At 40.2% G+C, this 26,647-nt stretch overlaps 1 protein-coding gene across 7 annotated transcripts in view; it reads right to left on the reverse strand.

The window, feature by feature from the left end:
• The window catches only part of cacna1c (calcium channel, voltage-dependent, L type, alpha 1C subunit), a 170,402-nt gene that overhangs the window by 112,984 nt on the left and 30,771 nt on the right, over positions 1–26,647 (reverse strand). For 5 of the 7 annotated variants that reach the window (XM_046379142.1, XM_046379136.1, XM_046379139.1 and 2 more), the window contains exons 2-3: positions 11,948–12,380; positions 5,909–6,014 (exon numbers count right to left, since the gene is read on the reverse strand). In XM_046379142.1, the coding sequence (XP_046235098.1) occupies positions 5,909–6,014; positions 11,948–12,380 (539 nt within the window). Of the gene's footprint in view, positions 1–5,908; positions 6,015–11,947; positions 12,381–13,920; positions 14,150–14,765; positions 14,881–26,647 lie in introns of those variants that run through there. The other 2 variants (XM_046379141.1, XM_046379140.1) reach the window with 2 other exon arrangements.

Here is a 26,647-nt window from a genome sequence, read left to right on the forward strand (position 1 = left end):
AGGCAAAAGAAAATAAAGAGGGAGAGGTCAGAAGGTTTGTGTGGAAATCTCCCTATCTTTATCACCAAAATGGGACTATTAAAAAGCAAGGGAGGAGGAGAAAGGAAAGAGGAAATGGCGTTGTAATGAATGTGGTGCCACAGCTGCCATCATTTAGAGTCTTTATCTTTCACTTTTATTAGGTGGAGGAGAAGAGCGAGGGAGAAAAGAGATTGAAGTGAAGAAGGGAGGGAGCAACTGAGACAACAAGAAATAGCAATTTTTTGCTTATTATGTATTTTCAACTCAAAACAATCGGAAAGTGAGGACACCAAAACAGCTAACAGAATGTTACGCTTCATCCATTTTTGCCTTCTTATAACAGACATGCCAATGAAGTTAGTTAGAAGAACATAAAAGTGAGCAACAAAAACCGACAAGAAAGTACAAACAAGTCACAATACAAGCTACGACGATCATGCCAGTACGTCCACGAGTTCAGCTCTGTTGTGATTCAGTAGTGGCTTTATGCTTCCTGTAACATACAAACCACAAGCCATTATCTCCACATGTGGCTTTCAGCTCATGAAATGAGACTATTGCCAACAGCTTTTCACCAGTAGATAAAAACATAAACATGGAGAACACAACAGAACAATAACAACCTATTTATTCAATTAAACCCTGCTGATGGAGGTCTTCTTGATTCCCATTTTATACTGGAGACATTTTAAACTTTGAAACTGCTTAAAAATCAATGAAATGAAAGGGAAAAAAAGAGCAAAGAATGAGACTGAAATGTACTGCTGAATTGGAGAAACGACTCTGATAAAAAGACTTTCACTGCAGATTGTCTTCTTTGTCACCATGTTTAAGGTTTATTTTCTGTTATGGTAGAGCCCTACAGCAGAGGCAAATTGGTAGAAAATGGCTTCAAAATATGGAACTGATGGAGCAGAAACCAAACAGCACTCTGAAGTGGTAAATCTGGAGTTGGAAAGCACCCATGTCTCTAACAGAAATGGTAACGGGGTATTCCTTGTTTCCTCCGGGAACAGAAAAGGGGAACAGCATTTATAATTTCCACATAATGACTCCCCAGGCTGCAGCATTGTTGGAACTTGTTGTACTGCAGAAAACTTTCAAGAGATTTGAAGTTTGCCATCTGTGCAGAGGGTTCTGCTAATGTGTATAAGCCCAGATAAGATACAGTAGTGACTCATACTTATCTCTCTTTACATTTATAACACACACAGACTGTCAAAACTGACTCATCCTATTGTTGAATGTAATAAACTAATAAATATTCACATAAACTATTCACACATACAACTCCAGACACACACACACACATCTCCACCCTTATCTGAGAGCATTGTGAGTGGCTGCATTCCACTGTGTCTATTCAGAGGGGCACACACACACACACACACACAAAAACACACACGTCAGCACAAGAAAACACAGACCAACATTGTTTAGATAAGTGAATGTACAGATAGATGCTGATCGTTCCTCTCTCATCTATAAATAGACGCTCCTAGCAGCCAGCAGAGTAGCACCCAAAAGAACAGCATGTTAACTTGATCCTCTGCAGTCAAAATGATGGGGAGAGGCAGAGTGAGGAGGGAGGACATGTGGAGCATCAAGAATAGACACCAGACAAGATTTGGACAAACATATAGGGCAAATGGAATCTTTATAAGCTATTAAACACAGGTTATTTAATCTTCATAATTCTTGTGGGAATAATGTCTGTTCACCTAAACAACAAAATAAAGTGCTTACACAGTGCCCATGTTGTCTAAGGTTTTCAGTTGACTATACTGCAATAAACCTTCACAGTAGAGACAAACAGGACTCCAAACAACTCCATGTAAAGGTGACTGAAAAGACCAGATCAGAGGACGGAGTCCATTAAGCTATAAAATGTGATTCATTGACTTAAAGGTGCCTACTGTAGAGCCAGCTGCTGCTTCATCTAACACTAAACACCCTGTCAGCTACCTTTGATACACACACACACGCACAAACATACACACAAGTCATCAGACAAATAAATGACCGTGAACAACCATGAACTCGGGAAAACACACATTCAAGAATGATGAGCAAAAAAGAGTTTAAGATGCAAAGCACGCAGGCAAACATCATACAAACATTATGTCAAATCACTCTGAATCCTGTTAGGCACCATTATTGCTTATGGGATTTGGTGTCAAATGTGTATGTTTGTGTGTATGGTGTTCTTGCCTCTCCATCCATCAGTGTCTTGTATTGATTAACTAATTGCTTGATTATGACAACATTATTCTTATTGAATTAGATGGAGGAATAAAGGGAGAGAAAAAGGGAGAAAGTGATTAAGTAGAAAAAGAGATGGGGAAATGGAGGGAGACAGAAACCGAGTAGAAAAGACAAATAACAGGGAATAAAAAGTTAGAGAAAATTCATGTAGTTTTACCAATCTTTAACCAAACTAAAAAATAAAAAATGCTGTTCCTGAACTGTGCAGCAGATATTTTCTCCCTGAGAGAAGAGACTTTGTCACACTTTGGTTCCTACTCTTCTTTGTTCTGTAACCAAGGACAGATGAGGAGCATCACTACGGTTACCATATCCATGACAACCTCTCCTGCTACTATTATTGGACATGTTGTCAAGGAGACAGAGCTGCACATTATGGGATGCAGACCGAAATAGAAATCTTGTACTGGAAACAATACAACAGATCTCTGGTATTACATAAGAAAGACCTGTGCAAATCTAGCAAAGTGGGGTGCCATATTGATTCTAAAACTCAGGCAGTATCACACACAGGGTCAGGGGTAAATGTAGTGCATCACCAGGATACAGTCATGATGCAGATGTTTTTAGCTCCTCCTTCACAAAAACAGGCAAGAAATAAAAACTGTGTGTGTGAGCAAACAAAACCACAAGAGACTAAGCACAATGTGACAACATCTGGGAGTGACAAACAAAGGCAATCTCTTTAAATATGTTTTCATTCTTAGCCATGTTTGGTACACAACATGACAGTTAGTGGTGTGATAGTTCATATGAGACACATATGTGGATATAAATCAGCAACTAGTTACAGTCAGATGAGAGACATTATGAGGCTGCAAAGTATTTCACGTTGAAGCTGAATGTTGGGGTGGGACATAATTCAGTTAAGAGCTGCTGTAGTGGAAGGATGAAGCTTATTGTGAGTTTTAGAGTCAGACTGAACCTTCAGTTCAATCTTCAATCAGCTCTACTGCAGTGTAGCATTTCCCCTTCCTTTCCCACACTAGGCTAATTGTTTTAACTTAACTTTTAACTTTACTTGTTAATACCACATATACACACACTCACAGATATATGGTTCAACCATATATTTAAGCCTTTAGTCCATCTGCACACTGTTTCCTGTCTGTTAGAAGGATATAAAACTAATTGGTCACAGCTGTGGCAGTGGTGACTGGGGCACGTGTGTGTGTGTGTGTGTTATGTGCATATGTGTGTTGCATCTTTTCTTTAACAAGGAGGGGGTCACCAGTAGGGTTCTAAATATCTCTACAAGAATAGAGGACCTGAAAATAGGTGCATTTAGAAGGCCAAACTGCACACTCATGCCAGGGCCATGCGTGTGTCTGTGTGTCTGCACACACATGCCAGGGCCTCTTGCTGTATACTGTTTCAAAAAAGCAAAGCGAGCAGCATTAAAATTCCCCTCATTGTGTTGACAGACAGAGAGACACAGTTAGACTTGTTATTATTATCCTGTCTAGACTGTCCAGTGAGAAAATAAATAACGTACACACCAAACATTATTATTATTATTATTATTATCATAACAAAAATCTACCTCACTATACAAAAGTAATTATTTATACCTTTTATTTATTTGTTTGTTACAACCTGAAATGGCTGTGCCACCTGCTTTAATTGGCAACTGCTTATGTTTGTTTCAGATGCATCTGAAAGTGCGTTTTAAGTTCTGACTGTCTGAGTTGCATAAAATTTCTTGTTTGCTGGTTCATTCATTAGCTGACTGCCTGCAATTGCAATATTTTTGACATGATCGGAACACTGGATAAAAGATATTGAACTACTGAAGAGTTTAAAGAAGTTAAACAACACTTTAGATTCTTTATTCAGTAACTATAATGTGATCACTGAGAGATAAGCCTCATAGTACATTGGCTCTGTTACAGGAAAAGGTATTGCAGTTACTTTGTGTATCCATCCAACATAATTCAGAGAGATACGGAGAGGCAAAGCTTAAGATGAAAACTGCTTTCCTCCTTTAGTCCTATTTACTCTTCCACTGACTCATGTACCTGCCCTGACACTGCGTCATTAAAGGAGACATCAGAGGGTAGAGACACAGCACAACAAATACAAACACATGCTATTTTTCCATTAACAGATGTACAGTAAACCCAAAGTAACTTTATGGAAAAAAAAGAGTCATTTTGCTTGATTATGTGACCAATAGATCTCCTAAGTGTCTTCTTATCCAGAGCATAACAATAAAACCTTCCCAAACACAAACAAAAATCTCTGTATCAGCAATCACATCATGCACGTCAACATGGAACACGCACGCCCGTACACACACACACACACAATCTGAAAACAATAGTATTGCATGAGCTCCCAGGAATTAGTAAATGTGGCAAATTAATTCTTAAACAGAAGGAAAGAGTGACAGATGTTACACGGCCACAGAGGGATTAGTGTCCCCCCACATACACACACTAATACACTGGCGTGCATCTGCAAGCTGACGAACACACACACACACACACACACACATGCAAACACACACATAAATTGTATGTAATATTGTTTCATAGCCCTGTGATTGATTGATGAACTGTCCCGAGTGTAACCTGACCCTCTCACAGTGTCAGCTGGCATTGGCTCCGGTCTCCCTAACCTGCGGTGCTCTAGGATAAGCAGGTAAAGCTAATGGATGGATGGATATTGATTTATACATAACACTGAGCAACACACTGCTTTTTATTCAAACTCACACCCTGGGAAGCAGCCAGGTTAAGGTAATTAGATAAACGTTTTGGCAAGAAGCAGTCAGAAAAAGTGAGTATTTCAAGCAACAGATGTCTTTGTTTTCCAGGACATTTTTTTCTGTTTTCCTTTAAAGATTATCAAATTATAGTACACTTTGTCCATTAGACATTTTGGCAACCGCAAAATCAGTCCTCAGTCAAATGAACTTGAGTTAGTTGACCACCAAGACCTCACAATTCCTGAGTTGAAACATTAATTTTGTCCTTAACCAAATGTTTTCTGTTGCCCATAAGAAAATTGTGCTTTGTCTTTGATCAAATCAACTTACATGGCTTTACTGACAAAACTCAACAGTCTTCAGTGCAAATAGCTGAAACTTTCCATTTTATTCAGGCAAAAGTGTCACATTATATTCAACAGCTCTGTCATGTCCAAAAAATCAAAAAGGGTTTATCCAAAGAAAGACGTATCCTTTCTTAGTCCCCACTTCATTTTTTATTTTCTTTCTTTTTATTTCCTTTCTGCTCTTTCCCTTTCACTCTTTTTTACTCCACCCCTCTTGTCTTTCACCTTCACGAACCAGTCACGGTGTCATACACCATTTCCCACTCCTGCCTCGTAGATGCATGGCAGTAAATCACACACTTGGTAGAATGTGCAAATGACATGCTGCTCAGAAATGCTAATTAACAGAAAAATCTGTTGAGGAAAATCAGCCACACACCTAATAACATATGAGTCAAGATAATACAGCCTCAAAGGAAACTCAGGTGTGAGACCACAGCAACAAAAACCAAGAAAACCTTCCAGGATTCGGATTAAAAAAAAAAAAAAAAATCTCAGCAGTTACCTAAACCAGAAAACAAGTGTATTTTACTGTAAGGCAGTTTGAACATTGGAGATTACTCACCAGGTTGGAGTTGGTGGCGTTCGAGTCATCCTCAGGGAAGGGGATGTAGACGGCTAAGGCCACACAGTTGGCAAAAATGGTCATCAAGATGATGATCTCAAATGGTCTGAGAGGAAGGTTAAAGAATATCTTAACACACTTTCAACTGAAGACAGGTCAATAATATTCAGTCATTCAGGGTCTGCTGACCACCATTCAGGGTCTGTTGACCGCCTGAGTGCATCTGATTGAAGCATTGCATCATAATCATTCATTGCAGGAGAAAGCCTGGTCTAATTACCCTCAGGTCTATTTCCAACCCAGTCTGCCTGTCCTCAGGTCCTGTTTGGATTGGCTCCTTTTGTTAAAACACGAATCTATACACACAGGGTTCCAATGATCCATGAAAACCTCTAGCACACAGTAGAAAATAATACAGACTCTGACTTCTGGCCTTTCACAAAAGAAGACGTCTTCATATTGGGCATGTTATTTCAACAAAGAGGTATTTTTAAACAAGCTAATGCATCCTTACATAAGCAGAGGTATATATATACACATGTAGCAGAGTGCACAAGCAGTGAACACAATAAGAGACATCAAAGTTGTTGAGTTTGCCTTTTCGTTAACAATAAGACGTATTGGGTCACTTAGGATCCTCTGTGTGTGCAAAGGGGGGTTAGAGAGACACTGCTTGCCCTTATATGGGTGCAGCGAGGAGCAGGCCTGTCGCGTGGAAGACGGGATGTGGACAGAGAAAGAGTGAGCGTGAGAGGGAACGAGAGAGAGAGGAGAGAGTTTTTTTTATGGAACGGTCCTTGAGAGGGGAGCGACCTCATTATTTTTGGCCTCAGAGAGGGAGAGAGGGATACAAAGTGAGAGAGAATGAATGGTGGAAGGAGAGGGAGGGACGGAGGGAATGTGAAGGAGAGATAAAGGAGGTCTGGTTCTCATCAACACAATTACTAAGTGCCACTGCTGTCGCCTCCCTCCACCTCCTTTTGCTCTACCTCTGCTTCTCCCTTACCTCTTGGCTGCATGTCACATGAGTCGAGAATCCAGACGTCATTTCATAACGTAAACAATAATGTACTGATGAGTTGTACTATCAGAATCTCAAACACAGAACACAAACCATGACCATGTTCAACACATTAGTTGAGTGCTGCAGGGCTTCCTAGCTAGTGAACTAAGTTTAAGTGTTTGCTGCAGTGGATGTAACACAAGTGGCAGTTTTAGAATGTGGGAAGCTGATCAGGGATCAGTTGTTAATGGCTGTTTGGGGTACATGTGCAGAAGACGGTGGTGGTATACAGTCTACACCCTGCCAAGACCAGGACTGACACTAGTACTTGAGAAAGTGGCCAATTAGGAGGAAAATGGAAATCTGCATTACCAAGTATCTACATGACAAAAACGCACCATAACTGGTGTTCACAGTTATGGATTACTTTGAATATCTGGGCCTATTCAAAACAGTGTGCATGTACAGTTACACACTGGATCAATAAGATTAATAACTAATGACTGCCTGCCTGGAAAGATGAACAGATTCAACACTTTGCTAGGGATAATAACCTGCTCTAGGTTTGAAAAAAGAAGGAGAATTTCCATTTATTGCTGTAACCTTAATGACTTTGATCCTGGTTAACTACCTGAAATGCCTGCAGAAGCTAAAAAGCACCAACGGGAACTCTTCTGCAGCTTGTAACTTCCGGATTCAACATCAGTACATTCACTATTTTAAAAAAATCAAACTCTGAGTGTTTTGTTTTCAAAGAACAGGCCTTCAATACTTGCATTAAATTTCCAAAGTTGAGTGAATATACCACCTCAAGGTCTCTAACAATTCTAATAATAAAACTATTTATTTCCTACTGCTGACAGACATTTTTCCTTTTACTAGTGCAACAACATAAATAACAACATAAGAGAAAGTTCAAACAAGAAGTAAACCTAATGACTTTAACAACCTTCTACTACCTAACAACGCCAGCAACCTTGCTGTGTGTGGCCCCTCTAGAAACAGACCTGTTATCCATTTTTAAGGCCCTAAGTGCTGTTTTAGCAATATCCCTGAAAGAGTGAGAAGGAGAAGAAAAAGTCTTTTTATGATGGGGATAATACTTAGTTTATGTTTGGATTAAGGAGTGACCCTTGTACATCATCAACCACAAGATCATTTAGCTCATTCAGCATGGGGCCAAAATGCATCAGAGTTAATCACTCACCCTTGTACCCAGGGGCTCATTAAAACACACTCCAGACATGTGGGGACCCACAGAAAAACAGGCCTGTGACTCATTCTGGGTTTCTGACCCATTATTTTAAAAAAAACCCTTGAGGGTTGCTTCCATCAACATGATAATAAAACTACTGTTTGCTGTGCTGTTGAGAGCAAAACAACAGAAAACAAATTCTAGGTGTCTGAGTGAAGAATAAAGCACCAAGTTCTTGTGCAGTAAGTCCAAGTGCAGTATATTGATCAGAATAACTATAGCAAATATATTTTATCAACAGAGCAGCTAAGAAATATTAGTAGCAAGAATTCTGTCTTAATTTAATGAGGCAGGGCAAACAGCTCTAAAAAACAGCAATGAATTAAAAAATGAAATCAGCTGTCAGTTAGCTCAGCAGGTTTCACGGCTGACATGATGTAGTATTCACCAATGTCCAGCTGTCTGAGGAACTGAACACATACATTCAGCTTTTTAACAAGCTAAATGTATATTACAGCAACAAATTGTTAGACTGGGATTAGATCCGCTCACAACACACAACAACATCCTCTGGAAACTCTGCACTCAGCATAAACACCACAGTTGCACAAAAGCACAGATATTCCATCTCGACAAACCCAAATAAAAAAGCAAGGATATACAGTACTTAAATTATCTGTCTGGGAGAGCAAGCTCAACACTCTTCTGTGCTTCGCTGAGAATATTTATTCCGTTTCCTGATTGAGCTGAAAACTCATACAAATAATGCCACCCCCTCATGTGACCTGATGCAATATATAAGCTGTTAGATGGGAAACAGAGAGTATTCATGTGTGTATGTGAGTGAACTCAAGGACACCGTCTCAAAAATACCACTTAGTGTGATTTCATATAGAGAACATAATAGTTAAACATATACGTGTCCCTGCTCTCTTCCTCATCGCTCACTCTGACCTTGCGGACTGCAGGTAATACTTAAATGCTATAATTACTCTGCATGTGATGGTGGTGAATTTCAAGAGTGTTTATGTGTGCGTTTGTGTGTGTGTGTGTGTGTGTGTGAAAGAGAGAGAGCTCAGACGGGCCCCATCGACCTGTTGAGAGCAGCAGCTGTTGTCATGGTAACAGAGGAGGAAGAGAGGAAGATTTCGGATGTACTACCTCTAGAGACGAAGGTACTCACAGAACACAGGACACACACACACACACGCGTACACACACACGCACGGGTGAGCACACATATACATACAAAGTCTATAGAATAAAAACAGCACATGAATGCATAACTAGAACATATGCACACAGTACAGCCACAATGTCACCCACAGACTAATGTTCAACCACAGGCTGCATGTAAACAGGTTCACACTGCAGGTATGAAGGACATCCCAAAGTAGAATGTTTAGATAGGATACACTTAGAAATAAGACTGGGATTTTTTAAACCAGTGAACAAAAATGTTATCAGAATTTTGCTACTGTTTGCTCCATATCCATGTTGTTGTTGTTGATGTTGTTGCTCCTGTTTATTTCTTCCTCCCTTTCTGGTTTCTCATTCTCCCTAAGAGCCCTCTTTAATGACCCCCGTCTCTCCTTCACACATCCAATTCCCTCTTTTCTCACTCTGCAACTCTGTCTCTTTGTTCCCTCCCTTCAGAGCTGTTTCAAATGAATGATGCTGGGAACAGTAGGTAATGATCTGAATGCTCATCAGTCATTGTGTAAGATTGCTCCAGTAACCCTGAGGGATTATGCATGTTTTCTTTCCCATTAATTTTTTTTCCTTTTTTAACAACATAAGCACAGCTGGATGGGGTATCTTAAGGTCTACTGTTGACATTTTGACTTTTAACAATTACTATAAATACAAGAGGTGATCAGAAGGATAATTTGCTGGTATCCACTGTTGGTGGCACAGAGGGCAATTACACAACCTCTGAAAGGCAGGCCTGTTCCCATGGGAAATTTGGAGGTTTGTTTGTTCTGGTTTCAGAAAATACACCATTTGAGTGATATACAAAAATGTATATTATCATGATGTGCTTGAGAGCCTGACTTTTCACATTAAACTGAGCAAAACCATCAAAACAAATACAGGATCAAATACAACCAAACAGTAATGTAGTTCTTTGATAAACATAAAAGATCATTAGCATGTCGCAAAGAATTATGTCATCATCAACAGCATTTCCACTCATTACAGTCTACAAGGTTATCGATTCTGATTAATTGTACTTTGGTAATTTCCTAATACAATCCTCTTCATGCACGCACATAAAGCACACATGACTTCCAACTCATCCTCTTTTCCTCTCCAATTCGCTCTGCTTTCCGCAATTCTCCTCCCTCATGATCCTCCTATCTTCGTTCCTCTCCTCCCCTCACTCATTATTTGCCCTCCCCCTGCTCTGTCATTTTTCTTGTTTACCTTTCCCAGCCTCCCCTCGATCCCACCCTCCTTCCTCAGCTTCTCAGCTCCATCATCTCTCCTGTCGACATCTACGCCCTGCCCACATCCCTGCCCTTCTCATTTCCCCAACCCCTCCTCCTCCTCTCCTCCTCTCCCTCTCAGGACAATGTGTGACTGTGCTCTTGCTGAGTTCATGCTCATGTGGACCCTCTCCTATTATAGATCACTTTGACTGTGACACTGACCATTTCTGTCCCTTTCCCTTTCTCCCCTTATCTCACCCTGAGGGAAAACCAAGTCATTATGTTCTGCAGCTTAAAAAAAAAAAATCCAGAGGAGAGAAGAAGGGTAGAAAAGAAAGACGGGTGGAGGAACAGCAGGAATAAAGGGATTTGGATGGACAGAGGGAATAGAAGAAAGATAATAAATGAGAGAGGGAAGGTGGGGGAAGCGAGGAAGGAACAGGGGCATGGATGGACCTGGGGGAAAGTAAATGAATGCAGTCAGAATGAGCTAAGGGAGATACATATGCTGAGGAGAGGAGTGAAGGAGGGATGAAAATGGCACAGTTTGTAAGATGAAAGAGGGAGAGAAGCAAAAGAGAGCAAATGACAGACAGTGGAAAGGGAGAACGGATTACGAGTAAAGAGGAGAGAATCACAGTGAGACACAGGAGAGAAAATGATTAAGTACAAATGAGGAAGTGTGATGCATTCTTAACCTGTTTATGTCCTCCGTCCCTTATGCCCTTCTTTCTTCTCCTCGCCTTCGACATGATTTTTTCTCTACCTGCGTCTATCTGTCTATCCAGCATCTAGCCATCCATCCCTTCCACACTGAAGGGATGCGGTTTGGTTGTAACCCATATTATGGCATACTACATATGGGAGATCTTCAAGAAATATGTGTGTTTCCCCTCGTTGTCTGTAAGCTTTAGCAGCAAATCATCTCACAGTTTCACATGGATCATCAGATCAGATTCTGAAGGCACACTACATGCTTTTAATTGCAATAATCCAGCAACATTAAAGATTATGACAATTACTTATCTATTCATATACTTACTCCACTTAATCTGTGCCAAACTTTCTGCATTCTCCATGTTATAAGATAATCTTATGTTATATCTTGTGTTTGTTTTTCATTCTCATCTCTCTCTCTCGATCTCTCTCTGTCGTCTTCTTCTAACTGAAGGAAACCTGGAGCAAAACATGCAACTCAGACATCTTGGAGCTTAAGAGGACAGATTCTGGACAGTTTTTTTAATCAAGGTATCCAATTAGGGTGAAGTAATTAATTAACTATCACGTCAGGTGTCTTACATTTGAAAAACATGAAACTCCCCTGAGAGCGAGACTGAACCATGTTGCATGTTATTACTCATTACAACCTCCTATAGACAAATCACCACCCATGGCTCCTTAAAGGATACTTCCACTCTACGATGCTGATGCAGGCCCTGCGGATGGGGTTCTTCAGAGTGAGACAGAGCAGGGCCCGTGGCGGCCTTGTGGCTGTAGTTGTGGTCTGTTTCTTGGGCTTAGAGCTATAGTGTTGTCTCTTCCTTTGCGTGGAGCTGGCCGTGGAGATGGGCCCGCCCCCTCCCGACCCAAGCCCAGCACCTCCGCTCGATGCGGCGTTGCCCATCATCTTCGCCTGCCGTGCAGCGTCTATGGCCGCCTGCCAGCTCAGGGCCGCTCCTGGGGTGGGGATGTGCTCCGGGGCCAGGCCCACCACGCCCACCCCGTGGTTGACACTGCCCCCTCCTCCATGATGGTCGCTATGGCTACCACCACCACTGTGCTCATTGGTCAGGCCAGGGGGAGGAGGGCGAGGAAGAGGGGGAGGGGGAGAGTAGTCGGAGCCTAGAACAGAGAGAAGCAAGAAAGAGAAGAGAGAGGATAAATAAAGTTAGCACACAGCACATCTGTCAGTAAGCTCTTAAATCACCACCTTCAGTCAGTAAGTGATCCATTTGCTGATTTAATACATCACATAAGCATCCTTGAAGTTGATACAGTGTTTACATTTTTTACAGTTTGGTAGTTTACTTCAGAGGCTTTAAGGAGTGTTTGAATTGTTGACATATCAGTTAGTGAGCCTGTGTATTTTCCAGACACTGAAGTGTCTGCCTGTAGAATAGACCGATGACTAATATACTCCCATCTGTCAAGCAAGTACAACAGAGCTAACTGTGTGCTGTTTAGTTCCTCAGCATATTGTATAGGTTATGCAGTCCATTCACTTTGTATCAACACACACACAACGCCACTCATCAGATCAGTAACTACTGGCTGGTGCAAAGATTATTGTCTTTGCTAACATTACATAATGGTCATTTTACCTCACAACTCCTGTAACATTTTTTTTTTAATTTCAGATTTAAAAAAGAGCAGATTTTTTTTAGAGATTTTACAAATTCCTTGTCCAAATTTTACAGATTTACAGTATGAAAACATGTTTTTTAATTGCCCTACAATTCAGTTTGTAAACCGAAGGTCAACATCTTCATGCAGCCGAAAGTTTAGAAATCACAAAATGTGCTCAGAGTTTACCCAGTGGAATAAAAGAAGAAAGTTAGAGAGAAATAAGAGACAGAATTACAACAGTCTCAGTGAGATTACACAGTTGTATCACCCAGACAAATTGCAGGAGTAAGACTAAGTGAGTAAAAGTACTGTAAGAGAGAGCGGATTATCCATACTGTATGCTTAGCCCGATTAAAGACAGTTATAACATCTGACATCTGGGATTCCACAAATGCTCTCACGCTGTAGATTACACACACTGGGAGAAGACATTCCTTTTTCAGGTTTATGTTAATTCTTCAAAACTTTCTTATTGACACTTTTATGGACACTTTTGTGTTCCTTGTTTCATAATGGATATATCACTAAAGGTTGCAGAAATATGACACACCATCAGCTGTTATAATGCCACCCAAGTGAGAACAGAAACCGTAATCTTGGCTTTAACTGTATTATGTGTGCAGTATTTGAGCAAATTATCAATGCGCTGATTTCAGTCCCATTTGATCAAACGTAATTCCCAATGACAAAGTCACAAATCCCATAAATGCAAACCTACTTTCGGGATAGAAAGAACGCAAAACTTTAAGAACCCCTGTAAAGTTAATCCAACCTGTGCTGTTACAACAGAGATAAGGAGACAGAAAGGGAGAGAAAGAGGAAAAAGGGAGAGGAGATGTACTGGGGTTAGGGAGAGGAGGCGGAGGGAGATAGACTTATCCTGTATGCTTAGCGCGATTACAGGGCGGCTACAATATCCGCTGAAATCCCATTCCTCTCACTCACAGAGCTTGTCATTTCTACATATGAACTCACAGTGGATAATGGCCTGAGAGAATATCATCAGATCCCAACACTGCTTATGTATTTACTGTACCTGATACCATGGATGGGTATTTTGTTTTTCAAACTGCAGTAGAAAGAATGTTTATTGAGGTATCCGTATTGTGTATTATCCCAAAAGTGATATACAAAACCAAAGTGTGAACACACTTGCTAAGCAACTAAGGAGCTCGTTAATACAAAATATCAACAGGTGCTCTTCCTTTAGACACACAATCTGGTTGGTGAAACAAGTCTATCCAAAGGTGCTGGTAATTAATAATCAGTGTCTGGTTACTCGGATAGTGCAATAAATTACTTCACATGAATTACTTATTTAAAAATTGCATTACTTCACAAATTACTCAACAGCAAAAGCAATCAGTTACATTAATAATTAAGGCCTATTTTACTTTGTTACTCATCCCTGCTCCATCAGCATGTGCTTTGCTACATGTCCAAAGCCACCACAACCACACGTTGCATGTGTATATATAAATGAAAATTATCTGAAATGTAGCAGTAAGCGAGCTGTATAATGTGAGCAGGCTACAATACTTGTCAATGAAATGGTGTAATAGCACTTGCAATAGTAGTAGCTCTTGTAGTAAGAGTAGTAGCAGTAGTAATAGCAGCAGCAGCAGTAGTAGCAGTAGTATTCGAGGATACAACAAAATACGTAAGTAAAGTATAAGCTGACAAGTTTAGAAATACGTCAGAAAACGAGTCAGCCAAGCTAACACTGCATTTAGCAATCAGTAGCGAATTAAGTAATTAGCTTGGAGACCACAAGCGGCGCACCCGGAAGTGAAGCAAAAAGGTGAAACAACAAACAAAATAACTTATTATCGCGCTGGCTTAATTCTACCTAACGTGTAAATTGGACAAACATGAGGTTACCAGACAGCCTCTTCCTCTTCTGGCTCAGGCTAGCTGAGCTGTGCCAGTCTAAGCATCATGTACCAGTCCATCTGAACAGCCAATGAAACGTAACTCCCATCCAGTGGGATAAAACATAAACATCACTTACACAACCGCTGTTTCTTACAGGAAAAAGTAATCATATTTTGATCTGCTTTTTGCTCACGTGACCAGGTGAAAGAGAAGAGGGGCGGAAACTCATGATCATCAAATGGCCTTTCAGTAATTCTATTTTCAAATTAGTTCCAGATACTTAATATTAGTTAATAGAATTGTATGTTAGGACTTGTTTTATTTTTATTGTTATTGTCGCTTTTATTCCTCTAATTTGATATTTTTTTATTTCTGTTTAAAACCAAGCACGTTGTAATATTTATTTAGACAAGTGCAACATAAATAAACTTTTTTTTTTTTTATCATTACAGTTAAAATAAAGCAGGAATGCCCTGAAGATAGTCTTAAAACAAAGGCACTGACTAAACAACAACACAAGATATGTAGGAGCAGTCTGCTTTAAATGCAGTGCCCAAGGAGGTGTTCTTTACATTCATCTGCAGTGAAGTCACCTATTAGATGCAGCTGTGCCTTATGGGAAATACCACTGTGGTTTTTATTTGGAGCATGTCGTTACTTGGATGGAACCATATTTCCCCATTTTCTCTAAACTCTGGAATTGGTTTTAGAGAGTTTCTGAGATTTCCAAAAGAAGAGAACTCAAGTTAATAGTAAAATGTATTTTTATCAGACATACACTCATGAAAACACACATGTTAGGGCTCTGCGCTCTGCACCTATCGTAGTGCTCAGAGATGATGCTCTCTGCTGGAAAATATTTTTCTCTGTCTTTACACGGTAGAGTCCAGTGTGAGTTAATATCTGCTTTTTGACTGCTGTTGCACATCATCATCGCTTACTATCACTCACACACACACACACCTAATCACTTTCAGCATATTGTACTGCTGCGTGATCAGTTTATCTCACACTGCCTGCCCCTCTCACAGGGTGTACCCCACTGAGGATGTGTGTGTTTGTAAAGTATTTGGGAGTGTGTGTCCGCACGCTCCATATGTGAGAGTGTGAGGATTAGAAGAGAGTAAAACTTTAATAATACTGAGCTCACTAATCTTTCTGGCCGCATGCCTCTCTGTGTGTCTGTCCTGTCGCATGCATATGCACAGTCATGTAGTGTTTGTGTGTGTGTGTGTGTGTGTGTGTGCGTTTGTGCGCACTGTATGATAAACTGCGTGCTGATGTGAGCGACTGTAATTCCATTAGCCGTTCTTTATTCTGCAGGAGAGAGAGAGAAAAAAACAGAAGCCTGATGGAAATATGAAGTAGGGAGGGAGGGGAAGGATGAAGGAATGGAAGAAGAAAAGGAAAGAGGATGAAGACGACAGGAGGTGGATATACTTTAGGAGGAGGGAGAGGGATGGCGAAAAAAGAAACAGGGATCATAAAGAAGGGTGGGAGGGGGCAAATACAGCAAAAGCAAAAGAGGTGGAAACAGGATGAACAGATTAAAATCTAGAAGGAGAGGAAAAATGAAGGAAAGGTGGAAGATGAAGAAAATGGGTGGAGGTTTAGGCTGCTTAACCATGAGTGACAGGACTTAATCCAATAATTTATCCATCCATCATATGACTTCACAGCTGAAAATATTTCACACTGATTTGCTCTTATTACCATCAGTGCGGGCAGTGTGTGGAAACAAAGGTTTCCACAGTAACTCAACCAATCAACAGTACTACAGTCTAGGATTAGCTCTACTTCAATCACTTTTATTAATACTACATTAAATATATTGGTTATATCGCAGTGCTTTTATGTTAATGTTTTTAAAGTACTGTAGTCAATGGCTATACTAGCTCCACTATAGTCAGTAACTGTAAATGGACAAAGCTTAATTTAACACTGCTCTGTAGTGTGTACTTTACCACTACATACACTCGCTTTGGTAGTATGGTACTTTTTTTCGGAGATAATCTCTTCTATTTGTATCGTGATTGAACTTGGTGGTTCGATCACCTGGTAGTAATCAGTGCACAATCAAAAAATAAAAAATAAAAACTCACAGCAGACTTGATTTGCCGTGGTGGAAAAAGCACAGGTGTTACACATGTTATTTTACATGATGCTGTGTGCTGTTACGTGCAATGAGTTGTAGTACTGAAAGTCAGAGCGCTAAACTGATGCAGCTAAATGGAATTCATCCAACTTTGACAGGTCAAAATGTTGTTGTGAAAAAGGCTTCTGCTAAGGACAATTTTCAAGCCCCTCCACACAGTTGATTTTAATTATTTTGGCTGATTAGGGGACTGCATGGACATGCAAAAGAGACTGTGTTTGAATGGCACCTCCCTTTAACTTGCACCTGTCAAGGTGGGACAAATTGCACCATTATTCATTCTAATTATTATTTCAACCTAAGCAGAAGCATAATCAGCCAGACTAACTGAAAGCACCCCTGTAGATGTGCACAATCTTGAAAACATGTGCTCTATACAATATGTCCATAAAATGTATATGCATTATTAAATGCATATGATATATTTAATAATAAACCAAAACCGACTGTACAAACTAAAGCCAATGAAAATCACTCTTGTGAATTCATGAGATGATGTTAGTACAAGCATAAAACAAAACAGAAATCCATCATTGTGAAGGGCAGGCACAGAGCAAAAGTATTTCAGAGACTTTACTATAAAAACAATCAGAATTTAACTGGAAATGAACCTAACTGAGCCGAACTTCAGTGTGAAGTGAACTGCAGACCGTAATGAGCTGTGATACAAACTCCAGTCAGTGCAGCTCTTATCTGCTTAATGATAAAGACTGGAGAGAAATGCTATCACTGCAACTCTGAGCACTCTTCTGTAAAATATCATTGCTCCACACACACACACACAAAGAGCATGCTACAAATTCTTCCGTCTAATATTGCTTACCAACAAAATGTAGTCCCAGTGCAAACTTGCAGCAGCAAACACTGCATCACCAAAAGGTTTGAAGAACAAAAACTCATTCAACCTTCCAAAGTCCGTCTTTGCTCTCCTCATTTAATTGGCTCATCCAGATAACAGACAGCGAAGGGGACCATTCACATTATCCACCCCTACATGAGTCTCCCACATCATCTCCTCTGCGTGCCCCTCTTTTTCCTCTTTTTCTTTATTCACGTCCCTCTCATTTCTCGCACTCTCCCTCCATCTGCTTTTCCTGCTCCCCTGCCGTCCTCCCAACAGGGATCTATTTGGGTGGACAGCGATGATGTTATTATCAGTCAATTAACTGATGATGACACCTGATCAGACACAAATTAATGGGGGACACGCATGTTCAGCCACACACACACACACACACACACACACACACCTTTCAGCAGCTCTAATTCAAGATCTAAAAAAAGAGAGAAATGCTATTAACAGCCTTGCTGAGGTCCAGAAAATTGGGCTTGACCAATAGTCTTTTTTCCAGCACGTTTGGATCCCACAAGACACACACGCATTGATACAGACAACAACCCACCCACCCACACACACACACACACACACACACACACACACACACACACACACACAACAGACCAGTCATCTGCCATCCCAGCTGAATTGTCGTTTCTTTTGAAAGATGACCTCCTTTTGCTACTGTACCTCTACTTCTACATCTTTATCCTCCACTTCCTCTGTCCCTTTTCCTCCTCATTATGGCCATGTACCTCATACATATCTTCCTTTCTGACTCTTCCTCTTTTTCTCCCTTCTTTTTCACATCTTTCTCCTCTTCATCCTTCCATACCTATTAACAATCGCTCTGTCTCGTCCCCTAACCACTTCTCCTCCTCATCATTCCCTCTTTCCTCCCTCTTTTCTCTCTAATCTATATGCCTGTCACTCCCTCCATTGGTTCCCCAGCAGCCGACAAGTTCATTTTCAACCACACACTCTTCCTCCTTTCTTCCATCAGTCTACCCCCCCATCTCCCCATTTTTCTCTATCTCCCTTGCTTCGCTGCTTCTCACGCTCTCTGTCATTTTCAAATAGCTGACAAGTATTCTCTCTCAGTTTCTCTCTCTTTCTCACCTATGTAGTCAGAAAAAGTGGGAAGTCCATCACCAATCTCATGCACAAGACCCCACAGCTTAGTCTCTGCTATTCACATCCACATTCAGACTCTAAAATTTAAAATGACATAATGGAGGTGACCTCTTGTTTCATTTTTTTTCCTATAGTAATTGTAATAACTAAAGCTTTGCTGTGTTTCAGGGCTTGTATCCCATTATGCTTAATTTTCATTATCATTATCATCATCACCATCATTATCATAAATACCAGTTTTAATCCTAGCATTGTTTTTATCCAATATGTGTGTCATCCACTGATTCACAAACACATGGATTCAGAGAACATATGCAAAAGGCTCTATCACTTGTGTACATATGCATGCATTTCATATACTGTATACCCTGTGTGTGTGTGTGTGAGTGTGTGCATACATGTGAGTGTCTCTTGCTCTGCCCATATGTGCCCATTATCTGGCCGAGTGAACACACCACACAGACACACCTGCTCCCCTTGGTGCACATGCATGCTGACTCACATGAATGCCACACACACACACACAAACACCTGCTCCCCTTGATCTATTACAGTATGCCCTGATGCAGACATTCACACATGAAAAACCCACATATCCATATAGCATGACATGCATGAACTTTACAAGGAAAACACATAAAGCAGCAAACCACATGTTTGTTATGAGACCAAAGAGGCTTGCTAAACAAACATGACAACCAGACAAATGAAAACTTATCATCCCGTACAGAACATTCACTATTAATGGACAAAAGGACGGCCTATTGTCAGGGGAAATTCCTGCTCATTTACTGTACATTGAAAATAAAGTGCTTCTCATTTGTCTGAATACCACAGAGCAGTAAGCACACCTCTGTCAGTTCAAGCTATTTGTCCCATTTTGCCCTGTCAACAAAAAGACGTTATAGATGGGCACATCTACTTTTTTCGTTGAGGTTGTTCTAACAACAGAAGAGCAACAGGTTTTTGTCATGCTCAACACATTTTTTTTTTTTTTTTTTGCTGTTGTTGTTGTTTGTTTTTTTGCAATAGCCTCTTTGTTATTATTGCACTTTTCACTGCGGTGAATGCTGCCTATAAAAACCCTATCATACATGGATTTATTCATTAAAGTGAAACACACTGTCTGAAGTGGGAAGTGAAGTGGAGGGGAGACGAGAGTGTGTGTGTGTGCATGTGGGTGTGCACACTGCTCCCCACATGAGATAGATATGACAGCAACATGCCAAGGGAATACGTGTGTATAAATTATGCATTCGTGCTCTGCACATTGCTCACTGTCATCTGGACTTTCTAGTTTATTAAGCCCAGCTTTCAAGCTATGAATCATGGTTCTGAAGCACCGATTGGTTGTTGTTTTCCTCCTCCCAGGAAAGGTCAGGCTGGTGCACTGCATTTCTTTCAAGCATAGTGTAAAAAAATGTGACTCTAATGTGTGGATTTGATGTTCTAAGGAGTTTTGTAAGCTACTGGTACAAAAATAAAGGTGCTGGGTTGCAAAAATTAAAAGAGGAGCTGATCAAATGGCCAAAATCAAATGGTTGGTGTCAAATGGTTGAATTTTGTGGTTGTATATTTTATTTCCGTCTGTACTGTCTGCAGCATCAGTCCTTTGCTGCACCAGGATTTTAACGCATTGTGTTTCACATTCATTTAAAATCCTCTTTAACGGCAGTTTTTTGCAATAAATGCTTTATAGCTTCTAGAAATGAATAAAAGTAGATCACAGGGAATGTAAAATGTAACTGTCATTTATCTTTATTCAGTGGACAGTTGTTGTAACAGTGATCCACAGAGGGCTAACTCTGAGCCAAACATAGGACTTCATGGTTTTAAGAGGCGTAATACTTTGGTCATGTAAAACCACTCCTTTGTGGGGGTTGAGCTAGTTGAATGGTTAGTTAGTTGAATGGTCCAAGTGTCTCTAAAGCCCACTAATTAACACACCTTATCCTGTTTAATCTATACAAAAATCAAAATGTATTGTTGTGGTTAATTTCTCGATCAGGTGTAGTAGCTCCTCTTTTTGTGTTGCTTTTGTTTTCTAACCCAGAACAGACAAATTCAACAGCTGATTACACTTAAAATCCTAGAAGCCAACATTACGACCAGCCAACAAAGGCTGACAGACAACGTGACAAATGTCATCTAAGTGACGCACTGAATAACCTGCTGCAAAAAATGGATGACTGCAGCGCTGATGTCAGTTCTTAACACTATCAGCTCGGTACAGGAGATGCAGAGTCGTGTACCAATCATTGCTGTCACTGCATACTACAATTCAACAATTACAGCACTTTATTGTACAAATGTCTTTAGATATTTCTAATTGAGGACATGTATCAAATGGCTGAGAAAACAGCTAAAATTATGTCACCCTGCTTTGATGTATGACAAAACCAGCGTCAGTATCAGCATCCCTCCTTGAAACATAAGGAGCAGAGACAGACAGGAAGAATGATGAAGCAAGTGAGTGAGTGAGTGAGAGAGAGAGAGAGAGAGAGAGAAGAACACAAGAAAAACAAAGAACTTGTGAAAAAGAGAAAAGTCAGAGTGAGCATGAGGAGGAGGAAAGAAGAGCAAAAAGTGATAGAGATAAGGGCTGAGTGGAAGAGGAGGAGAAGGAGGAGAAGCAGGAGGAGGAGGAAGGCTTGTTCACACTGCGCCTCCGTGCCGACCTTGCATACACACATATTCACGCACAGTGCAGGCAGCAGATATTAATAACTCCTTATTAATATTCATCTGCAGTGGAGAGATGTGAGGCCAGAGTAACCCAGATACAAGCCGTCTCTCTACCTGTCTCTCTCTCTGTGTGCGTCGCTCCTCATGTTCGTGATCCCCGTCAGTTTGTCTTTGCGCTGTACATATTTAGCCGACACTTTTATCCAATTTGCTGTGACTGAAACAAGTAGCTTCTGTTTCTGCATCATGAGGCCACACTGAGCCACAAAGATTATAGGACAGGTCGGCCAAAATCCAACCGATTTTGACAACTTTTAGGTATCTAAACTGCCCACAGTCTGTGTGAAAGATTTATCTGGCAATTGCGATAGAAATTCAGCAAAACAAGTTGATGCAGTATTTGTTAGATCCAGAGGGGATGTTAATCCATATTAAATGTTGCCTTGTTTCATTTCAATATTTACTTTGTCATATTCTCTCTCTTCTGGGGCTGTGAATGTACAGATAAAATACAAGACATAGGGCTTGCAATTTAATCTAATTCAGAATATAAAGAAGAAAGCACCATATACATGAACTATGAGTAAATAAAAAAGGGAAAAAAGTGGGATGTGCATTTGCATTTATCAAAATCCTATCCAACATCATAACACTATTTTTTGTGAAATCTGAGCAAAGGGAAATATATAAATAAATAAAATTAAGATACTTGCAATATTCTTCAGGTAAACAAACTCTAAACATAATATAAAGGTGCTCACATATATTGATATTTTCTTACACCCCAGCCCTCTTCTCCATAACCCTTATTCAACCCTTTTCCCTCTTCCTTCCAATCTGCACTGTACTCCAGTCATGTGTAGCACATACCATTCAGGCAGGGCTTTCATCCAAAGCGCCCAGTAAAGTAATTGCATTAATTTTCTTTGTGTGTAGTCTCATTGAGTGGACCTCCTAACCTTGACAAGGTCATTACAATGCAAAACCTTCACATGACCACCTGTGCGACACAGAAACAAACAGTGTGTGTGCAGTGCCTTTGTGGAGCGTTTTAGCTTCCATACATGAGCTGTAGACGTTATTTCACACAGAACAACAAAATGAGACACTGAAAATCAGGAGCAAACTTGTGTTTAACCGCTTTTTAGGCACCATTTAAAGTGGGAGCATATGGTAAGAGAAGCACAACGAGTACACATGCACGATGTACTGAGCCGAGCCGGTTATGCATCATCTAAAAATGCTGATTTACATTACACAGTTGGGTACTTCCTGTGTGTATAGTTCTGTACAATTGCTAATTGAAATATGATGTGCTCTCTTTCACATTGCTGATGCACAAGAACAACTTCAGATTTGTACTGTTACATGTGAAGGCATTATCCCATCAACTGTCTGTCCCAATTACTGGTTTTAGTTTCATTTGCCCTCTCCATGAGAAACCATAAAAAGACAACCATTGCCACTTTTATTTTTTATATTTCTGGTTTGTTGGATTTGTATCAGTTCTACAGCCAGGCTATGAAAATATCACCAGAATCCAAACACTGATGAATCACTGCTTTGGCTGCCAACCATGCCATTTTGGCAGCAAACCAAACCATCGTTTTGACATTCAGTCGCTCACTTCCTCAAGTCGTCTTGTAAAAACACACCATTTGACTGTAAAATACGGAAACATCAAGCTCAAAACTTCTCTGGGCGACTGTGGGCATTGTTGTTGAAATGAACACGCTCCAGTGCACTGAAAATAAACCTTCACAGCGGATGGGTTACCATGGCAAAGGCTCTTGGCTGAACATAGTGGCCTCTTTTGACTAACTAATAGTTGAGCTCATCTCCACCTAAGAAACTTGCGTTTTAAAAAGAAAAGATCCTTTTACATGGAGATGTTTTCTTCTGAGTATACAGTACGTGTGACTGTGTACTACACTGTGTAGGACCTGCATATGACTCAACATTCTAAGAACTAAAGCACAGTACAAATATATTTCCACATTAGCTACCCTGCACAGATGAATCATCTACAAAATCCCTCCTGTTACAGTTCATACGTATTTTGCAAATTTTGCATTTTCTGTTTGTGGGACCCTGTTTCCATCCCTCACAACAACCTACCTTGTAGTTTCTGTGTGACACTAGAAACAGGAACAAAATCTACTTTAATATGCTTTGAAATTGAGGACAAAAATGAGGATGGAAGGAAACAGCACACTTTCAAGGTTGTTTCTTTGCTTTCCTGTTCTGTTGGCTAGTTTACAGTCATTGCCAAGCGTGCCAGCAGGACTTCCCGACCTCACTCCCCGAAAAAAATACTGCAAAAATGAGCAAACCGTGTTTCTACCAACTGTTACAGCTGCTGCAGGGTCAACAAGAAGAGAGAGTGGGTGTGTAAAGGACGTGGCTTGTCGCAAAAAAGCAACAATATGCAAGAAAAATCTGAACGGACAAAGGTGATTGACTAACATTCTCCTTTCAACTCTCGAGCAAGGAATGTAAGCCTCATTTGCTCCTCTGGGACCATCCAGCAGCCAGCAGTAGGAGACTGTGGTTGCACTGGGAAGCTGCCAGGAAGGGAGTGTGTGTGTGGAGCTGTATTAATGTGAAGCAGAGCATTGATGAAAATGAAGTAAACACTCGTGTACTCTCCCCAGATAAAACGAGGCAGCAGAATTTACCCATGGAGCCAGTAAATAAAGAAAGAAAGAAAAAGGTGTCAGTCTTTTCAAATGTTTTCAATCACCTTCATCAGTCTCACAGTTTCAGAAAGGGAGGACTTTATGTGTTGAGAGAGAGAAGGAGTCCCAAGACAATAACAACACAATTTGTTAAGTTTGAACAGAGCCAGACTTTGTTGATTTTTATTAGAGCGTCATTTTAGAGAAGATCCCCAATGCTACTGATGTGCTGATGTTTTGATCCCTGCTGAAATATCTGTTCTGCACAGCATACTAATGACAAAAATAAACTGTATACCACACATACATGCTTCTGGAGAACACAGATACACACACACACACACACACACACACACACACAATAGCTGTTTCAGGAAAGCACATTTGGATTAGTTACATAGATTATCATGTCATGATGTTAGCCAAACTGACTTTGTATATTTCATGGAATATTTGGCTGCCAGAACTGTTAACAGATGGTGGAACTGAAGTGTACATAATGGTATTTCTAAGGAAGGTTTATACTTGCTTGTTTTTTTGAAGGGAAAAATACAATTCAAACTTTACTGTACTCTGATACACAAAACTGGGGTATTTTTTTTTTTTTTTTACAATAGTCTCCTGTGGGAAAATTAACTTTTCATTAGCCGGGCCAAAGCAAGTCAAAAATCAATATTTTGTGTTTATCTAAGGGGCAACAAAATTAATATTTCACAGCTTCACATTTGGTCTGCATTTTTGAAAACTTTGTAGGGTACTGCACAGATCCACATTTACAAACAAAGTGTGTATGAAAACACTGAGCCGCTTTGGGAGACTCAGGAGGTCAGAGTCCCTCTGACTTGTGCTTCTACACTGCCAGGCTCCTGAACTTTAACAGGCCCCAGCGGAGGAGTCTCAGCCTGAGAGAAACACAGCCACTTGTTTAACACAACACCATTAATAAATAATTCTCAACAGAGCCATAATTCTATCAACCATAACCAAAGCTGTTTTCAAATGAAATGCAAATTTACACATTAAGCTTTTTTTGAGGAAAAATAAAACAACACAACAACCCTACAGCAGAATGATGATTGTGTTTCTCCTTTTAATGACTCTGTAAGCTAACAAAAACTCACCATACACAGCTGCTCTACACAAATCCACAAGCCTACAAGTCTGCCGTTTTCAAAAAAAGAAAGTATAGCTTGTTGTTCTCTTTTATGACGAATTACTCAACACACAAATGTCCCAAATATCTTACAAAACAGCACCAGTTCACCATTATTTGGATGCTCATCTGATCAGACCACGGAAATCGTTTCACATTATCTCCCCCTCTAAGCCAACATCTGAGATGAATATCGCAAAAAAAAAAAAAAAAAAAAATCAAAAATAACAACATTCATTGTATTACTTACTCCTCGTGTGTTTCAGGCTTCTGCTTAAATAAATTGCGTTTTACCACGGCTTCGCTCGGCAGCGGCGCTTGGCTGGATCCTCACACAGCATCATGCAATAACTTCTTTGTTATGTGTGAAGTTTTAATTTAGTCCTGCTCATAACAGTACACAAGTGGGCTTTGTTTTTTTTTTTCTTATCCTCAGGAGTCATGCTCATGGTGTGTCACTCAGTGTACCTCCACACAGCCTCAGCCGTTCTGCCTGAACACACAGGGTGTGTGTCTGCATGTGCTGAATGGACAGTTGTAGTATCGTCTCCTGCCTCCTCTCCTGTCTCTCACGTATCGATACAACGCATTGTCCTTGACCTTGTGCAGAGACTGTGATCTGTCTACGTCAGAGCCCCGAGTCAAAATGTAATTCTGCACCTGACCGTCCGTTGACAGTTTTAAGCAGACCCTGTGCCTTCTGATACAGCAGGGTCTACAAGAAGGAACACACGTGCAATTAAATTTAAGCAAAAACTGACATAGGTTTCTAAGAAATTTTGTAACTGGTCCTCGCTGTGAAGTAAAAGCAAGTCCTTTCACTTTATTGATTGCTTGATTGATTTTTTTTTTTTTACTTCAGTGTCTGCTCCAGTTTTCTATCATTTTCTATCATTTTAAGAATATGCAGCCAAATAAAGAGGAAACAAGAGCAGAGAAACCTTAATTTGTTTATTTGTATCTGCCTTTTCTGCCTTTCTGAGACTTTAAAACAAGATTATATTTAGAGGTAGCTCATGAACAGTTGACTTCATAAAAAGTGTTCACATAGTCTTTAAGTTTGTCAGTCAGTATTTTAAGAAAAGAAAATAAGAACTGACTTAAACTGCACAGATCAGTTGAATTGTGAAATTCATTATTACTGCAAATCAAAAGTGCTGTTAAAAGCAGCATAATTTTTTTCCTGAAATACTAATTATAAGCAGATCCACTCCAAGCAGAGACAGCCCTGAAACTATAAATGAA

This window comes from Scatophagus argus, chromosome 22, assembly GCF_020382885.2.
Source record: "Scatophagus argus isolate fScaArg1 chromosome 22, fScaArg1.pri, whole genome shotgun sequence".
Taxonomy (NCBI): Eukaryota; Metazoa; Chordata; class Actinopteri; family Scatophagidae; genus Scatophagus; species Scatophagus argus.